The 20219-nt window shown below is 40.4% G+C and overlaps 1 protein-coding gene across 5 annotated transcripts in view; it reads right to left on the bottom strand.

The window, feature by feature from the left end:
• LOC113163630 (diacylglycerol kinase zeta-like) overlaps positions 1 to 20219 on the bottom strand; it is a 79332-nt gene that overhangs the window by 42794 nt on the left and 16319 nt on the right. For 2 of the 5 annotated variants that reach the window (XM_026362393.1, XM_026362395.1), the window contains exons 2-19: positions 9879 to 11173; positions 8322 to 8430; positions 7832 to 7927; positions 6807 to 6884; positions 6504 to 6566; positions 4675 to 4731; positions 4468 to 4536; positions 4256 to 4327; positions 4047 to 4163; positions 3273 to 3344; positions 2383 to 2481; positions 1769 to 1851; positions 1469 to 1529; positions 1159 to 1272; positions 898 to 1035; positions 702 to 780; positions 491 to 546; positions 57 to 119 (exon numbers count right to left, since the gene is read on the bottom strand). In XM_026362393.1, the coding sequence (XP_026218178.1) occupies positions 57 to 119; positions 491 to 546; positions 702 to 780; positions 898 to 1035; positions 1159 to 1272; positions 1469 to 1529; positions 1769 to 1851; positions 2383 to 2481; positions 3273 to 3344; positions 4047 to 4163; positions 4256 to 4327; positions 4468 to 4536; positions 4675 to 4731; positions 6504 to 6566; positions 6807 to 6884; positions 7832 to 7927; positions 8322 to 8430; positions 9879 to 10885 (2433 nt within the window). In that variant the 5' untranslated portion in view covers positions 10886 to 11173. The remainder of the gene's footprint in view (positions 1 to 56; positions 120 to 490; positions 547 to 701; positions 781 to 897; positions 1036 to 1158; positions 1273 to 1468; positions 1530 to 1768; positions 1852 to 2382; positions 2482 to 3272; positions 3345 to 4046; positions 4164 to 4255; positions 4328 to 4467; positions 4537 to 4674; positions 4732 to 6503; positions 6567 to 6806; positions 6885 to 7831; positions 7928 to 8321; positions 8431 to 9878; positions 11174 to 20219) is intronic. The other 3 variants (XM_026362396.1, XM_026362394.1, XM_026362397.1) reach the window with 3 other exon arrangements.

Here is a 20219-nt window from a genome sequence, read left to right as displayed (position 1 = left end):
GGGGTGACTCAGTGGTTTCACATAAATGACTGACTGTTTGATTGACAGCTACTCACCACCACTTTGATGTGCTTCGACAGGTCTTTGGAGCTTCTCATCAGGAAATCAGAGAAAGCTGTCTGCATGAGAGACGGAGCATACACAGACAGAGAGACAGACAGACAGACGGGTAAGCAAGATTCTCTCAGAGGACTTCAGCAAGAAACCCACAGTAGGATGTTTTCTAGGAGTTTTCTGCCTCCTGCATCAGCCAAAGTCGGGGACAGACTGTTCCCAAACTACACACTCCGTCACCACTGCACACATATCTTTAAGCTGTGCATCTTTCACTACACTTCTACACTCCACGTTTACCTCACACAAAGACCTCAGGACCAACATTTAGACACATGAAACACAACCTGTCCAACAGCAAACCCTTCAGCAACCGTATGTATGTAAGGTATGCATAATCTATCTACATGAAGGGAATGGATAGAGAGACACTCACCCCAGCATAGAACATCTTATTCCTAAATCGACTGTTAAACTTCTCTGGATTAGCCTCTAAAACAAACAAAGAAAGGGAAAAAAAATCTCATCAAGTGAACGTATGTAGCTGATTAAACCCAACGGCAGCGTTTTCCCACCTTTTCCACACATTAGTACCAACAGTCAGTAACATTTGTTTATCATTGTTCTCATTAGTCATGTGAATTTACCTCTTGATTCGTGGAACTCCAGAGTCACATGAGCATCGAATCCAAGGCTGAAGTAATTGTTGAAAACATCCAGAGGAAGCTGAGAGAGCAGAGAGACGTACAGGCACTCATTTAATTCATTTTATTTATTTATTTTTTGTGTGTGTGTGTGTGTGTGTGTGTGTGTGTGTGTGTGTGTGTGTGTGTGTGTACTGACCTTATCAGCTTGTTGTTCATCTGCTTCAGCCCCTGCAATGCGGTTTGGTTCAACATGTAGATTCCACCTGTCTAGCTGGACAACAGTTCCATCTTCAACATGGGACAGGATCTTAGACAGAGGTTCATCTGTATAGCCCTGGGATACATGCAGACTTACATGAAGCATACAGATGCATTTCTACAAATATTTACTTACCGAGTGCATTAATATTAGCTAAAAATATTGGACTGGTCTTTTTTTGTCAGTGTCTGTACACACCCCTCCCCAGTTGAGGGTCCTGGCGAGATCATTTCCTGTCCCAAGTGGTAACACGGCAACAGGGGGCTGAGGGTTTAGTGCCAGTTCATCGAGGCAAGATAAGATCCAGCCCACCTGGTTCAACACACACACACACACACACACACACAGACGTGCAGTTACAGAAATGAAAAAGATTCTCTGCTGTATCAACATCTCCGGGGGTAAAAATACATTGTTCACACTTCAACTTTCATCTTTTTTTGTTCCAGAGATGCATCTTGGCTCGAGCTCATTTCACATGTGTTATATGTGTTTTGTCACTCCTCACCGTGCCGTCTCCTCCACATGCCAGGATCCTCAAGTTGTGGACTTTGCGATAAAGCTCCAGGCTAGAAGATTTACACTAGTTAGTGGGTGAGTCAACCAAATGTATCTGACATGATGACATCATAATTTGATGTTTCCTATGTTGTGTGTGTTTTAGGAATGTGAGACGAGTTAGTTCAGAGCTCTCACCTGCTGTTTGAGGGTTATTACATGCTTTACGTGGTTGTTTAGAGGTAAATGTTTGGAAATGGAAATATATGTCCTGTTAACTATACAAAGACATACAGTACGTGTGACCTACCCCTCCTTTGGTCCTTCTTGACTCAGGTCAAACACCTGCCTGGGGTTCAGATACCACATTAGGGACTGCAGTATCTTAGTGCCCTGTCAGAAGAAATAACCAGGATGTTGGAAAACTGGAAAGTAACTTAAATTAATTATACTATAACAGCTGAAATGACACTGATTAATACTCAAGTCTTGTTCAGTCCCGAGTTGAAAGCAGTCAAGGTCCACGTCCTAAACACTGAGATTTTGTGTGACTGTGTCAGTGTAACTTGTCCTAAGGATGCCAAGTCTTTCAACCTGGCGGCTACAAGCTGAAACGCACTGGCCTGATAACATTGTTCTTAAAAAATGTTGCTGGAATAGTTTCCTCCTCTGAGGTTTTTCAAAACATAAGGGTGCCAGTTAATGATTATAGTAAACATCACCTTTAACTGTTTTTCAGTAGTAACTAGTGTCACTGGTTTAGTGACACTATAATTGCAACTTATTTCTAACTTATTTCCTGACTGGACAAACTGAGTAACTGGAAGACATGTTGGTTGGTTCAATGTGAACTGCGGTTGTTTACACACTGACTGACTGACTAACCTCTCTTAGAACCAGTCTGACTAATCTATTGTTGAATACCTGGTTTCCTCCACTCTTGGGGTTGACAAACACCAGAAGTGGTTTCATCAGTGGTGAAGGGATAGGTCGGATTATAAATGGTTTCCACTGCCGTCCTTCCTGTCAGAGAAGAAACAGACGACCCATTCACTGAATTGTATTAATATCATTTCATTTTCAACAACAGTAACAGCTCATTAATCTTTCATTTGTAGCTCTCTGTATTTGTCAAATGGGATCTTCAAACAAAAAATAACCATGTCCCTAAGTCCCTTACTATCTATTAATACTGCTTCAAAGTTTCAGTGTGTCACACACAAAACAAAAAGACTACATCACCATCAGGTTTTCTTATCTGTGCACCTTCAGCCATTAAAATAGATTCCAGTATAATAATGTACACATTCATTACAATATTATGTTGGAGAGTCTCACAAGTTCAAAAGACTTGGTTTTCAAAAATATTATATCTGGGTACTTTGCCTTTATATGATTGAAGTAATAGTATAAAGGCAGACGAAACATGGTACGAGAGAGGCTATGACACGTGGCAAAGGTCCAGGTTAAAGTTTATACAGTAAAGAGTGTTGGACATTTACTGATGTGATGGTTAAGGTTAGAGCAAGAGGCTGTAAGTGTCAATATGTGTCCTTGCAGCTGCAGAAAAAGGGAACCTCTGGAGTTTAACTAGAGAAATTGGTCATGTGTTTATGTATGCCCAAATAGGCAGATGTATCTCTTTGCTAGGAAACTGAATGTACCACTTCCCTAAACAGCAGAATGAAATCCAACCCTCACCTTCAGCAACACCGTGGATGATAACAGCCTTTTCACTGACATTAAACACTTGCTGTTTATTTCTCTACCATGTTCTGCTGGTAGAGGGTCACACACAATATTGCAAAACTGACCTCTGCTCCTTTCTTGCTGCTTTTCCTCTTGAACGACGTTCTCTTCTTTTTTTTACTTGATTTCATAGATGACTGTCAGAGACACAGAACACAGCCAGCTATTAATCACTGCAGGTGGATTTCATTAGGAAATGCAGCCTGTTCTCATAATGAAATAAACAGTGGTTCCCTTTATTCAAACAAATGCATGTGATCAAATGAAGCAGAGCCCGAGCCTGAATGTGAAGGGAAAGAACCTGCTGCTGCACAGTTCACCAGGATGTGTCATAACAGTAGGATTGCCTCTAAATTTCCTGTTTTTCACAAACATAGATATCTTACAATAAACAAAGTTGATAGTGTTATGTCATGCATTGCTCATTATGTGGCTGCACACTCATTGAGGGGTGACGTATGTGCACAATGAGCAGATTAAATGTAATACTCCAAATGTACAGAGCTGAACATACAGTACTTTGGATTAATTAAAAGACAAAATAATTCATACAAGAACAAAGGATGCAGAATGTTATTTTTTGTTTTTGAAATACAAATGAAGAAAAAAGGTTGTAAAACCTCTAAAACTTTATTATACTTACAGAATCTACTACTACAACGGTGAAAAGTAGAAAATAGAGAGGTCCTGTTCATTAAGTACATTATTGTTCAGCTTCTTGAAATATTTGAGATGTTCTTGTTGATTTCTAGGTCTTTGCTGTTCACAGTGGGCACCTTGCATTGCTGACAGTTAAGACTGAATGTCAGGAAATCACTGCGTTGTTCTTCTCCAGTTACCTGGTGGCGTCGGACTCGAATGATCCATGTGGGTGGAACAATGAGGGCAGCGTGTGCTCCTACTGGACAAGCCTCCTCAATCTGCTGCAGCATGAAGCAGGAAACCTTGTTGTGGTACTACAGAGAGAAATACACCATTCTAAAAAAGATTCATTGTGTTGCACAGAAATAATCTTTTTGTTGAAAAATTATTTTAAAAGCACACTCACGGCCTGTTTGCACCAGGAGCAGCTGATAGCGACAATCTCTTTACTGTGGAAAGTAAACTTTTGCTGGAAGCCCTGCGTAGATGAACACATGAATTCAGTTTTCTTCATTTCTGTTTAGTTAAGGGGATATTCCATTTCCTACATCTGGTGGGTTTGCAAGAAGGAAAGATAAATAAAAGGGATTCTGAGGAAAGTTTTAAATCAGTACCCACCTTACCACATTGTTTACATTTGCCTTCTTGCCTTCTCCGATGCACCCAGTGATGATGCACCACAACAGGCTGTAAGAGGACACAAATTATTTTACACCTAAACTTATCTAACATTTGCAACAATGGATCACAGTGAAAAACACATATCCCTTGATTTCTGAAATTCATCAGTTTTTTCTTCTGTCAGAAGAAGCTTCTTGAACTCACCTCTCGATAGTTCCTGGAGCCCGACTCTCTGAAAGACGGCTTACACCTGAAATTAATCTGCAGGAGAGCAAAGGAAGAGTAGAGAGGTGTAAATACAGAGACAGAGACTAGGCTTTTAAATCTGCTGCACAGACCATACTGAGTACTGGGAGAGGTTATAAGGAAAAAGCATGGAGCTCCAGGACAGGCGGCCGTTACCACACGGACACACCTGTAGAGCCATGATTGTAATGATTTCCAATGATCAGGTCAGCAAGGCAGAACATGTTTCAGGAGAAAGAAGTAGTTAGGCCAAAGACAAAGACACAAGTGACTTTATAGAAGTGAAAGTGGGTTCTGCCTCCAGGGGGAAGCATCATGATTCCCCGTAATGAAGTGACCACAGAAAAAAAACAAAAAACAGAGCAGGGACACCACCAGGCATCTGTGTCTGCCAGGCTGAACACACTGTCAGGTCAACCAAACTGTCCCGTGGGCCTTGGGGAAGGCACATGGAACAGGCCTGTGATCTGTTTTAGTTTTAGCTCAGTGTGATGACATTGTTCCTGCTTACAACGCATGGTTCAGCCCAGCACATCACAGACATCCACATTCTCACAATGAATAATGTATCCATTAGGGGTTAGTGTCACACAATAAGAGTAACAAAACGCCTCAGTTTTATTTGGGTCTTTTATTTTAGTGATGGATCCATCATTAGCAGAGTGTTATTCAAATGTGAAGTTAAAAAAAGGAGTCCTAGCACGACTGTGAGGAAGCTTTTAATCAACAGCTTCTGATTCAGCTTCTTGTTAACAGTCAAATTATTTACTGATCAATCTACAAAGCTTTCAACAAGACGTGGCCAGTACCATGCTACAAAGATGTACCACAGCGTAGGTGTGATTTTCAATGCCACCCTTTTCTTTTAAACTGATACAGACAGTTTTTAAACGCCAAGTACTGCAGCACACAACATGTGCCACCACAGGTCAATCATCATACAAATCAAAACATCATCCATTACATTCTGGTCACCTTATAAATGTCGGCTTCATATCCATCCATTAGTTATATCAGTTATTTACAGCATTTTAACTGATGGTATCTGTCCTTCTCAAAAAAGAACCTAAGAAAGTTAGGTGACCTATAATAGAAGTGAGAAAATGGAGGTGATGTTTTTGTTGGATTTGCACCACAGTGAAGTGTGTAACTAGTGAAGGGGTGTGAATACTAAGAAGAGTCGGAGGTGGCTAATAAGTGTTGCTGATTTTTGTTTTACCCCTAGACAACCGTACAGTCTAGATGTTCTCAGTCAGCATTGTGTGCTGATTTGTTCATTCAGACTTTGTGAGCAGTGCTGTGTCTCCAGCTCCACTTCCTGAATGAAATCATACCCTTCCCAGAGAGAGACCTCCTTCAACTTGTTATTATTGATTAAGAGACCAGGAGATGAAAAGAGAAGAAGAAGATTCTATGGAACGGAAAAGAAAGGGCCCATTTTAGGAAGATGGAAGAACAAAAGTGGTGATTTGTTTCAGAGGGTGTGTGTCTGAACTGGATCAGCTTCATTCATTCATTTTGAAAGTGGATTATCCAATAACTTGTTTACCCATAGAATTTATTTCTCTCACAGTGCAGAGATTTCATTTGGGCAGCAGGCCTCCGATTCATTTGCTCCAAATAAAATCTCATCCTGTTGGAAACACGGGTATAATTTTGTGCACTGGTTTCATTATGAATGAACTGAAGGGATGTTGAGACACCTCCTCTGATCTGTGTATTTCGGTCAGCTTGAGGGTCACAGATGAGGAGAGAGGAGAGAAAATGAGTTTTTTTGTGTATCTCACTCTAAAGTTGGGGTCATTGAGGGGCAGGGGTTCTTCCAACAGACTGGGTCTAGACCTTTGAAGCTGCAGGTTAGACAGGAGGGACAGTTAAAGACAACCTACCGTCCTCTCCTTCACATATAGACATGAATAAAAATAAATACATAAAGAACAGCTATGGGCAGAAAAGCAACCACTCTTCAATAGACTGACTCTTGCGTCACTAGGTTTCTTTGTTCCAAGAAGTAATTATAAAAGGTGAACATTCGTCCTGCATGAATCATTCCACTTATTAACAGTATTGTGAAAGCACAGCGACATTACCTTCTCCAGCTGCTCTATACACACGGTGTGAGCGACTATCTTACAGGCAGCACACTTTCTCCGACCGACAGACTTTTGCTAGAAAGAGCAAGAAAGAGAAAGAGAGCACATTTTGTAAGTAAGGAAAGACAAACACAGAATTATAATCACAGGTGAAAGAAGCTGTATTATGGCAAAGATCAGTAGTAGTAATGCCATCTGTGAACACTGGGGGTCAGTCTTGAAAAATAAAATGTTATTAACAGGAATGACCACAGACAAGCATTATGATTATTTATTTTGTTAGAAATGAGGAAAAGAAGAAACTATCATGCTCAAATCCTTTGCATTGTTTTCTGTCTGGTGTCAAAGTGGAAGAAATACACAAAGTACCACATAAAATCCTTTATTCAATATATCAACATTCAATCAACATGTATAAGTTTGTTAGATTGTGTATTAAACTGAATTTTAATATCTTCAAATACACTAGTAAAAGTACAGGGGCCTAAAAAATGTTCTTAAGTACAGTAATGCATGTAACGTGAGGATAGAGATCCACGTAGGTAAGGTGTGCAATACAAACAACTGGTGCTTCCAGAGAAGATGACTGCACACTTGTTTGCCCAAAGATTGAACTGTTGAGGATACACGTATGCTAACTCTACCCTCAATAGCTGATACACCGGTTCTGCAAAGATCTGATGCTACTGAATTGTATAGTGCTGTAATCACCAGCTGTGGGACCTCAGTTGTTTACTTGGCGCAGATGTTGTGGAGTATCCGACTGAAAATTTTTGGCAGTGAAGATTTATCAGACGTGTAAACACGCATGAGCTGCAAACACGTACTCGTATAAACATTTGGCCAGATAAACTGAAGAAAAGCACAACAGATGGGTAACTGATGCTGCACCCCAAATATACTTTGAAAAACAGCTGCACGGAAATGTAGTTTGTCACAAACGCTGTTGGTGAGAGCACAAAGTGGGAGAGAGGAGAAAGGGAGGAAAGCAACAAGAGAGATAATCAACGGGTGATACTAACCAGTCCTCTGGCAACACAGTGTTGTTCTCCCACATAACAGTAATCTCCAGACACATTTGTCTCAAACCAGATATGATCCCCATACACAGCTGATTCCTGCAGAGACAAAGAGAGGAGACTCAGAATCAGAAAAAGAGCCTCGACTCCTGGAAAGCTGTTTCATCATCACAGAAAAACAAACAGCCTCTATCACGGTGGTCCATCACCATCACTTTCCTCATACTGAAGCATGAGGGTAGGGCTATGCAAAGACCGCATCGGGCTGTGAGGGTCCTGGCACATTATTTAAATTTTTTATTAATCAGTCATTAATGTGCGACAAACAATTGTGCCAGTAACAGAGGAGACCTGTAGTGATCCGTCTGATGCCATGGACATATTTCCTGTGTGATGTCAAAGCAGCAAGACATGAAGTAAATGTAAAACATAGATAACATTTTTGTGTAATGCCTCAGATTCCCTGTTCTGGTATACTGATACCCAGACTCACAGTCCAGTCCACAGTGCTGCGGATATTTGCTTCTGGGTCGGTCTTGTTCAGAGTTGATGTACTGGGCTGACAGGACAGGTGGTGCAGGCTGGACTTGGCTATTGCTTTCCTGGAAACACAAAGAGACAGAAATTTAGAAAATTAAATTCAAACAATATTCACAATAATCAAGCTAAAAAAATCCACATTCAAATGTCAAAGTCAGAGAGTGAAGATGAGATTAATGTGTGAGACTGGTGATGTCATCCATCCTTCCTCAACAGTACATAAGACTTTTGCACCGACCATTTTTAAATAAGCCTTTAACCTATAAAGAGATACATACAACATTATGCAGTACACACATTAGAGACACTTTGTGCAAGCACACATTAAACTGTGTGCTATTCCGACCTTTCTGGACTATCCCGGTTTCTCTGCATTCTGCAGTATGTAGAAGATTTCTGTATATGATTGGCTCTTGATACAGCTTACCTGATCTGGGATTTACTTTAAATTGCCAATAGGGATGAATGTGAGTGTGAATGTTTGTGCATCTCTATGCGTCAGCCCCGTAATAGACTGGCGACTTGTCCAGAGTGTACCCCGCCTCTCGGCCTATGACATAAAGATATGTGTTTCCAGGATCTTCTTTTTTCATTGAAGAAACAATTGACCCAAAAGTTCAAAAGCATTTATCAACAGTACATACACTTCCTCATCTGATGATGTACAGTTTCTGTCCCCCCGCACCTTCTGCTGTACATGTAAGGACTAAAACCCCTCCAGCATCAGAAGCAGCAAAAGCACAAAGAAATGAGGAAAACAAATTCCCTGACAAGCATGAAGTGCGTCACACCTTCCACAGTTTGTTAAAGAAAAAGCAACAAGATCACTACCATCTAAAAATTTAATTCACCTGTGGGTTTTTTCAAATATTTTTAGGCATTTTTAGCTTTTATTTAATTGACATTAGAGGGCGTAAAAGTAGAGAGAGAGTGGGTGTGACATGAAACAGGTCCCCAACTGGACTCGAACAAGGTACGCTGTGGTTACCTGTGTGATACAGAATCAACCATAAGGGACTATGAACCTCCACTGCAATATGTCCAGGTTCCTTCTAAGACTGATGAGACCACAAAAATGGTGATAAATGATAAGTTACCATCCTGTAACATACAATTTGGGGTAGAAATCAGTACCAGCAGCTACTTTGAGTGGCTGGTGAGAGTCCCACCCTACTAAAAACAGACACTGACAAGCATTAATTTAAAGAGCTTCCATTATCAGTTGTCCTCTTAACCCCTAATTGCTTTTCAGCACAGAACATTAAGCAATAATCTGTAGGTCATGCTGACTGCAGATTTACTGCAACTATGTTGGTGAACACAAGACGGTATTGACAATGAATTTGACACCACCGTGCTGACATATAACCGACCATCAAAGCAGTCCACCGGAGCTCTCTCATATAACACAGAACATCCATTCAGGAAAACTAACCATTCAGTACTAGCTATTGTGCTAATTAGAACAACTGCATGTGTATGTGTGTATGTGTGTGTGCACGTTACATACGACAGGAAGCTGTCCCATGTATCCAGATAAGGATCATAGTATATGGTTCCCTCTGGTCCCGCAAGAGGTGAAGAACAGCTTTTATGCAGCGTAGACCCGGGCGAGGCCAGATCTTTTTCAGGACTAGCAGCGGAGCTCAGACCTGCTGAGGCCAGCTGGCCCAGACTGGGACTGGTCACGGAAGTCTGGATTGGTTTAGTCTGCGTCAACTGAACCTGATTTGAACTTCGTTGGTTATAACGGCCGTAAACTCCACAGCCCATCTGACTGCTCTGGAACACAGAATCTGCTGGGAGGAGATGTGAGGAATTTCGTCTCAGACAGCGAGGAGGGCGGAGCAATGGGCGGAGTTTAATGTTTTCCATAATGATTGCCTGGGTTAGGTGCATCTGAGATGTGGTCCTGAGGCTTGCATCTTTTATTCCTCCGGTGTTGTTCTCCGCTTCTGCATCACTCCCTTCCTCTTCATCAGACTCAGAACAGGAGCACAGAGAGACGTCTACATCCTCCTCGTCTTCCTTCGCTTTCTCTCCTCTGCCCATCTGAACGACACTTGCAAGTAACATAGAGGATCCAAGCAAATGAGGTTCAATGGAATTTACTTTAGAAGGTCGTCGATACCGCACGGCCAACCCACGTCGTACACAGGAGATGGTACCAGAGGCACGGCGAGGATGATGAGGTTTGCACTGGAACACCCTTCTTCCTCTGTTCGTAGCTACATTAAATCCACTTCCTGGTTCACTTGTGTTTGTTACTCCTAGCTCTATGATGGAGTGTCGCTTCTGTCCACTGGCCACAAGTAAGCCAACACTGGCACGTCTTCGCCCATCAGTACACACTGGAGGCAAACCAAGGGAGGACCGTCTGGACTGAACTAATGCTACAGAGGGTAGACCAACACTAGAGCGCCTCCTTGCTTTGCTAGTCGGAACAGCAGGACCAGCAGGGTGCTTCTGAATTTTTTGACGGCGTCCAAAATGACGGTGAAAGAAAAAATCCATCATGTCTCAGTGCACTAGGCAGGGAACTATAAAAAATATGTGTCATCTATCTCAGATGATAGATAGGTATTCTCTAGAAAGACACAGTGCAGCGTAGTGCCTCTCTCAGATCTTTCTGATAACAAGCTATGGTAAGTCCTCCAGCTGCTAGTCAGATATCAGTTCACATGATGTTTTAACCATGCAACAGGAGACCATATCCACAACAGCTTGGTTCCCTCCTCCAAACGCCAGTATAAGACGATGGTCAAGTTTCTGTGAATACATTGCCTCTCCTTCTCTGCAGTGTTCCTTGAGGGAGCAAATGAATTAAATTCATGTTGTTTCATTAGCCGAGATACCTGTTACAACAAAGCTTATTGACATATTAAGTACGTCCTTGCCAGATATAAACTATTATCTGCTTAAATGAAGCTACATTTTTCATCTAAACAACTTCATCAGATAGATTTTTCTGATGTTTACTGAGCTAACCCACTTTAAACTATTAGTTTAAGGGATTATTGATGCAGTGCTGCTGTCTTCAAAGTCACTCAGACTATTAAAAATAGTATCAACTAGTGGCCCGTGTACAGGTGATAAGTAATGAATTTATCTGCAAAACTGGGTCTTTTGTCCTGTGTAAACACATTTTTGGCAACCCTGTTTCCTAAAAATTGCAATTCTGTACAACAAACTGCAACTGTAAATATGCTACATAAATAAAAATAGGATATGTTGACAGTTAACATACATGGGAAGTTACAAAAATACTAAACATACTAGTAAAATGTTCCTAGAGCACATATTTATTTTCACAGCAAACTATCCAGCATTAACAATTAATTTTTCGATTCACCTATTGATTAATTTTGTTCATTAATACTTTCATTATTCCGACGACAACGAGTCTCAGATACTGATACCAACCCCCAATCACACAAAATCTACTGTAATAAATACGTACACCTCTGTAGAGCACAGAACGCTCGATAAAATGATTACACAAGGTGTTCAGTTAACATGTTCCGCAGGTTTGACTCTGCCCAAACCTGACGCTGCCTCATCTGACTCATGTCCCTTTTTGACAGGAGGATCTTTTCCAGGACCCAGAAACATTTCCTGTATTTTGACTGCAGGATCCTATTCTATTCTTGGGTTTTAAAGGTCACTAACTAATCAAAACAAACCTGGCAACTGCAACAACTTTTATACAGGATTCGTAATACAGCTCTGCACCATAGGAATGTGATTTTTACTTTATTCAGTCTATTAACAGCTGTGGGATTACTATGTCACATACAAATCTATAAAACATGTAAAGTACCCTAGACAATCTTACTCATCCCCTCAGCATATCTCCTTTCCAATACATAGCAGACATCACAGTCACAGCAGTTTACAGAAGCAACTGATGACCTGTGTTGTGTCTCTTGTTGCAAAGATTAGACATGTCTCCATGTCTTGATCGGGAGCTTCATGTCAATCACACATGCATTGACTAATACATGGTTCCTCATTTAGAGTTTGGGTCTCTGTGTCTAAAAGGGGCAAAGACCTAATTCAGGGGTTCAGCCAGATTCACGTCCGGTTTAGCTTAAGTTCCCCACCTTGATGGGAATTCATTTTTTTCTTAGAGGTGTGTCAAGGTAAAATGAGAAAGCAGCCTGGCCACACCATGAAAACTAATCTCAACTCTGCAGCTTCACATTGAACCAAGGCCACAGATTTACAGTAACTGTAGAGTAGCACTGCATCACTCCTGCCTCCATCCACTGATGTGAGAGTGTTCACAGTAACATTTAATTTACTGCTGTTACTGGTTGAAATTAGAGAGCTCTGTTTGAAAAATGTTTTGTCAGTTCTTACAAATCTCTGTCAAAAGAAAAAACACAAATTAAGGCAGCATTTATTGCAGCACAGACGGAATTTGTTTTAAGTAGGAGGACAGTTTCAACCTTGAAACTGTACATTTGTTCAGGATGACTCATGTTGTCAAACAATAGGCACTTTTTGTATACTGTATGACACATCAAGTCAGTGGGCCTGAAACCGCAAAATACACAAGTAGTAACTCAAAAACTGCAATCATTTGATCTTAACCTTTAGTGTCCTTCACTACCAGTTAAAGGGATCAAATAACTGTTGTGTTTCCTGCTGCAGCTTCAGTTTACAGTAATTATATGTGGATAGCAATGAGCGCCATAAAGTTGTGGATTATGATGCTGACCCCATAATGTCTCTGACAATGATACAGAATCTCTAACCTGCAAATGAGTATTTGCAAAATAAATTTTTTCACTCATATTCATCTTTTTTTATAATGTTAAAGACAAATAATTAAAAAAAACGAAACAATAAAAAAAGCCTGTGGTTATGGCGAGCATGGAAATGTTTGTTTAGTTGCACCACTGACTTTACAAGAAACCCAATGAGTGAGTCAAGGTCATATACAGACACTGCTGCAGACCACAGCGCCACAAACGAAGCTAGCTCAGTACAACAGATGAAACGGTGACACAGAAAAGGAGACAGAAAATATGGCGTGATGCATATGCTATCAGTGTACCGAGTAAATAAGAACAGAATAGAATACCATGTCACACAATACATCAGATGAGAACAGCGTAATATGAAAGTGTGTGCAGCTCTGTCACTAAAACCACCATACATTCTGACAGGAAGTCGCATCACAGAGTCATCGGCACACTGAAACCTCTGCTGTTCACTTAATCCCACCGCTGACATTAAACAGACACGCACTCTGCCTCTTAATGCTCTGTCAGAAAGGTCAGGGGTCGTCACAGCGATGACTGGCTTCCATAGCGCTATGGAGCCATAGTTTGAGGTTCAACTTCAAACAAAACTATTATTGCTACATACTAACACTAATCCTATTAATCATTATTATGTGTTCTTTACTGAAATGATGACTGCAGGTCAGCTCACATTTGAAAATGTGCTTATTTTCCTATGCACGCTTAGAGCAGAAATAACTAATCGCTTCAGTCTCCTCGCTTCACTGAGCTCAAACAGCATCTGTATCGCACTAGATAAAATGTCACGTTGAGACCATGTGGTCAAAAATAAACCACTCTCACTATGTTTGGCATTACTGCAATTTAGCCGTCTCATGTCACAAGATAGCTGATAAAAGGATGCACAGTCAGCGGACTCTGTGTCTCAAGTGATGCATTGATGCAGATGAAGTTAAAAGAAAAAACAAAAACACTCTGGTTCATTCGCTACCTGCTCCCTGTTGAAAGCATTATCTGCAGTCATGGCTTCCATATCAACTGCTACGCTGATGACATTCAACTGTTTAACTGAAATGCTCACAAATCCATTACTAAAATTCTTCATGAAATTTCTGTATCAGCATCAACAATTCCTTCTCCCACACCCCACATCCCCCCTCCAAACATATCTGCAACCTCTGTGTAGTCCTAGACACCAACCTCTGATCAACAACATCATGTGAATCTCATCACCAAAACTGCCTGCTTCCACCTGAAAAGCATAGTTAAGACTGCAGCCAATCCTTTCCCTGCACTGGTATGTCATCTGTAGAGCTCAATAAACTCCAGAGCATCCTGAAGTCCGCTGCCCTTCTACTCACTCACTCCTGCTTCCGTAACCATATCACCCCGTCTTATAGAACCTGCACTGCCTTCCCACTCTTCTTCTCGTCCTACTTTTAATGTGCCCCTGCTACTCCTGGTTATTTTTAACTCCTATCCTACACTCCTTTTAGCATCTTCTGAATATTATATAGAACAAAACCTGATTATTCATATCTCGGTATGACTCTCACATTATGAGGTTTCTGTTTATCTATGTCTTTGATCATAACAGTCAGCCTTATTTGTGTCATTTTTGTACTGAGGAGTGGGTGTTACTAATATACACTTAACACAAGTGTATGTGCTTAATGTGAACACGTTTTATAACAATATTTTTTTCTTTAAATATACAACTCACAGTGCACATTTTAGGATTCCAGTATGAATCTTTACAAGCAGACAGGGCAGGATTCAGACAGACATTACTTAACCCCAGCATAGACAAATAGACAAACTCACACCATCATAGTATGTTCTATAAACTACTCAATCATCTGTAAACCACCTGGATTTGTAAGAACTTGTACGAAAGGTGGTACACTAAATAAATAAAGTTTGATTGATTGATAAATGACTGACTACATGACAGGAGTTGCACTACTATCTAGATATCATTAGATCAAATAACAATATGGTGTTTGCACGGAACATTTGATCTATTTATTCTAATGCGATTCTTACACAGCGGTGTGAGCAACGAACCGTGCAGTCAGAAAGGTGGAAAATCTGCAGGTTATGTTGGAGTTGGCCCGCGGCAGAGTGTCCTTCCACAGCCTGACTGCAGTGCCCTCTCAGGGGTTTGCTGCAGGAAATCTTTTTAAGTATTAAAGAGGTGTGAGTAACATGTTTTTATTATAGTTTACAAGTAACTGGCAAACATTTCTTCCTCCTATTTTGATGCATAGTTGGCAAGAGACAGAGCATACGTGCTGAAGTTGCTGGAACCGTTTTCTTCCTGTCATTTTAATCTACAGGAAGTAAATGGCTTTTTTCCACAGACTACTTACCGACATAGTTAGACTTGGGAGGAGCAAACAATGTTTATTAACTAGACAGACTGCATACACCACTAACCATCCAAATTATTATCAGCCTAAAAAATCTGATCTGGTCATGCTATAAATTTCTAGCATGTTCAGTTGTATCATGTAAATAATGGAAGCTTTACAGTGACTTACTTTCCTTACGGTTTAAAAGAGCTTTGCTCTCATCCTTTCCTCTCTATCCCTCCTCTCCTCTCTTCCTCTAAACAACTCTATTATGACTGTGCTGGTCCCCGCTGTGTGTGTGTGTGTGTTGCCGTTATGTAACAGAAGCCTTCTACTATGTTAATCCTCTACCATAACGGGGATGTCTGAAGCAAGACTGAAATCACACAGGGGTGTACAGTTTATAACAGGAACCCATATACACAATTTACTGCTCCCTGAGTACTGAATCACCAGATAAGGTGAACATATGCCTGTTACCCTGTACAAAAGTTACAAGATCTAGCATCACAGACCGTAAATTTCTAAGTCCCGATGTATCCTGCATTAGGGACAATAAACAGTGTACTAAAAATAGCCACAGACACTCATCTTCTTTATATTAATGTCTCACAACCGACTTTACCACACTTGAGTTGTTTAGATCTTGCTATGGCTTCTACATTGGTCTAGTGATGGTAATGTGACACGCAAAACATGCAAGCAAGCACCTGGTAGAGGGGCTGTTTCTCCCTATCAGCTGAACAATAAGGCGAGGATTACCGGAATGCATCATTAAAGAAGTAGGCAGCAATGAATTCAAGGACACTGAGACCTGCGAATGACGCACATGTCCGTCAAATGTTGGCAACAGAGAACACATTTCTTAGAATTTGTACAGAAAGGAAAACATAGTGGTGATTTTCCCCCATTCTTGGGACCAGAGGTGGGCACGACAGTAAATACCACCAGGATATCAAAAGGCTTTGTCCCCTTAAAACCATGAGTTGCAACGTTGCAACACTGTCTTCTAAATTTGACATTTCTGTGTCACTAAACTGGGTTACAATCAGATCTATTAAGATGATGATTAATATGTTGTCATCATTTATCTAAGTGGCAAGTTGCAAATGCGTCAAACATATCAAGAAAATGCTCCCACACAACATATTCTTTATACATCCAGTCTTTTCTCTTCCTGCATCAGCAGATCTTGCAGTAAAACATAATATAGACTAAAGCGTTATCAATCTTTGCATGGTTTGGTTTAGGCCCTCACAGCACTTTTACTATACAGAAGTTAGGGTTAGAGAACGTTTAGCCAAACTAAACTCCTGTTGTGTGCCAGCTATCAAATCACTGCTGAAAACGTTATATGACATGGCTGTGGAAAGTGGCTAAGACTGGGTTTACTCAAGAAACAACTTGGTTGTTTGCTTGATAAGTGATATATGTGTGTGATGCTATTTCAATACTCGTAAGGTAAAAGATTATTTTCACTGGACTTACAAAAGAGTGTAAGACCTCTGTTGAATGAGCAACCAGGTCAGGTGGACTGCTTCAGTGCACTTCATGGAAAGAATAAAGTGGTTTTGTCAGCGTGTGTGAGAATGTGTAAGGTTATCCAGAGCTCTGAGCTGGTGGGTTAAATATTTACATGAATAATAGGGGTAAACTATGCAAATACAGAGACAAAGAAAGTGCCGTGTGGTTTTTCCCTACAGGGTTGTGACAAACAAAATTGGATATCAGTACCAATGCAGTGAGACGTCTACAACACTCTGACATATTGTTTGACTTATGTTATTATGTGTCCCAGAATGCCTTTTTAACTACTGTACATCTGTTTGGCTGACCAGACACAACACACCTGTATCCAGTGCAGAGAGGCATCGGCCTTGCTGCCACAATTCAATATTAAGTTAAACAAAAATCCTACATAATGACATAAACTATCATTATGAATGATATGTCAGAAACATGCTTGTGATTAAACGTAAAATACCGCACCATGTCAAGAGTCAGCGTCAATGTTTAAACCATGAATGTTTATCATCTGCAACAACCTCCAGCAGCCTACAAAGGCTATTTTTACACAATGTCATTTCAGAGTAAAGTCTGAATGTGCAGGGGCAACACAATGAGGAAGAAAACCTCCATCATATTCAGATGATAGAAAAACATCTGTTATTTCATATCATTTTCTACTGTAAATCCCTCTTGATGGCAAAAACTGTGAGTTTGACAGAATGGGATAATTCTATATGGGAGAAAGTTTGTTACCAACCGAGAAAAATTAGCTCCTACTTAAACAAGAGGCTACTTCAGTCACATGTACGTACCTCGCGTATGACAAGTCAAACACAGTCTAGAAAACTGTACTTATTAAAGTAGGCCACAGACCAGTCCCCACGACCAACTCAAACCCCAACCTCAGACACTGCAGGAGGCTTTTTGCCACCACACGATAAAGCAAAGAACCACAAAGAAGAAAGCAAATAAATGTTGCTCTTCCTGCTTACATAAACTGGATTTGGTAAGTTGGATCCAACACTTGGTACCCATCTTTAGCTTTATCTGGATATGAAGTGACTTCTGTCAGATTTAAGACTTTGGTCATATGGCACAGCCCTAGTTCTGACTCATCTGTTTCATCCATAATATGACATTATACCAGTGCCTCTGTCATAAACTTCATCCAGTCCATCTGAATTCACCTGGTGCCACTTTCACATTTTATCATTAGCTGTAGGGAACACATCTCTCCTTGCATATCCATCTCACACAGTGTTGACCAGGCTAACAGGACTGGCCACAGACCTCACATACAGCAATGCGCACTCTGTGAATTCTGTCAAACGTAATGTCTACTCTCCAACAGGCTTGATATTTAATGAGAGCTCCACTTGCCTTAAAGCGGCTGATGGAAATGCTGCTACTCGATATAAAAAGACAGGCTTCAAGATTTTACAGATACAGATTTTACATCTAATTAATTTAAGAGAGAGCGTGGAAGTGAAAGGCGCTCCTTTGACTTTACTTAATTATATTATGTATTATAATATAGTGACATATTTTATTAGTATAGAATAACAACATGACATTTAAAACAGATCACTATGTTCACTTACGGTGTATTTTATATGCTCTTGAGTCTGTTCAGAACTCACTTCCTACTAAAGGTCAAAAGTAACTTGAATCATGCAACATTTGTTTTATAAATATTTTTCCCCAAGACCATGATCTTCTTCTAACCTTAAGCAAAGGCTGGATGTTAGCATGGTTTCTAGAACACAAGCAGGGTGGGTTAAGGACTTGGGGACCTGAGAAGCTGCACCCCTGACAAGCCATCGTGTAACAGTGTTCAAAACACAGCACAGTTAACAGTCGACCTTTAAAACATCAACAGCGAGCTGGACGGAAAGTGAGCTGGAGCACAACAACAAAGATCTGGAGTGTATATTTAACTGTTAATTGTTTGGTTTGGTGGAGCTAGTAATCTCTACAGGCTGCAAAAGACAGTCAAGAGAAGATATAAAAGCACCGACTCCTGTCAGATCTTTACATCAATCTCTGGCACAAACCTTTATCATGTGGTTTTTTATATTATGTTTGGTTTCAGGCTCATACGTGGTCCCTCTCCCTCTTTCTTTTGCTCTCCATGGAGATGCTAAACAGCATCTCACACTCAACACTATGTTTCCACTCATGCCTGATGACAGGTTTTTTACAAAATGAATGAATAAGAACAGAAGCATGGAAAGTGAAGAATTTGAGAACAGGCCAGATAACAAAGGAAACAGGAAATACAGCTTCATAAAGTGAGTACACAGCTGCTGCTTATAGTTTGCTTGTCTTGGGCACGATCCAAGATAAACCAATGACAAGTGCAGAACCAAATTCTCTTTTTCACCCTGTTTTTAAGTCTCCTCAAAGTCCTGAGAAAAAATGCTGCACTGAGTTTTTTAAGCAGCTGAACGTTGCTTAGGCAGGTTGTGGACCCAGGTTGTGAACCGTAACTTTTACAGCCGCCTGCTGCTGCTGGGAATTACACTATACCAACTGTTAGACCGAGAAGTGAGTGGAACCACACAGTCAGGTGATGATGTTCTGTGGGTTCATTACCCATTATAATTGGAAACTAAGGTCATGACTTCCTGTCTACCCTCTCTTCCACTAGTTTCTGTTACAATGCAAACTTTCAATCATTTCTTTCTTTGGCCTTAAGCAGTTTATTAAGTTTTACTTTCCAATTCAAATGAGGGGATATTACAAACGGAAGCATATGTAATGGATTACTTTGTAAACACTGTAAAAAAAGTAAAAAAAAAAACAAAAAAAAAAACAGAGTTGGTAGAAATATCGCATCTATTTAGAGCAAATCTGCTTAAAAAGTACAAAAGGACTTCATGTAACGACGTATTTCAAAAAGTATTGAATCTGAAGGAGAAAGTTACGCCAAAGAAAATGAATAAAAGCTAAGGCTCAGTTTTACTGTAGAGAGAACAAAAATAGCAGCTTGTTTTATTTATTTATTTAATGAACAGCTGCTTTATCCAAAATTAACACTACATTTTAAATTGACTATATTTTTTGAGAACCTACATCTGCAAAAAAGACCTAACGTAAGACTTGCAAGTACAGTAGATGAGTAAATGTACTTAGTTACTAACTACCTCTGCACCTTGTCAGAATAAAAGACAATGATTTGAACTCTACCTTACTGAATAAGACTAGTGGGCACTCAGGATTGTTGCCATGCAGGGA

The sequence above is a fragment of the Anabas testudineus genome, chromosome 2, assembly GCF_900324465.2.
Source record: "Anabas testudineus chromosome 2, fAnaTes1.2, whole genome shotgun sequence".
NCBI classification, from domain to species: Eukaryota; Metazoa; Chordata; class Actinopteri; order Anabantiformes; family Anabantidae; genus Anabas; species Anabas testudineus.
This window is presented reverse-complemented; position numbering and strand designations above follow the sequence as displayed.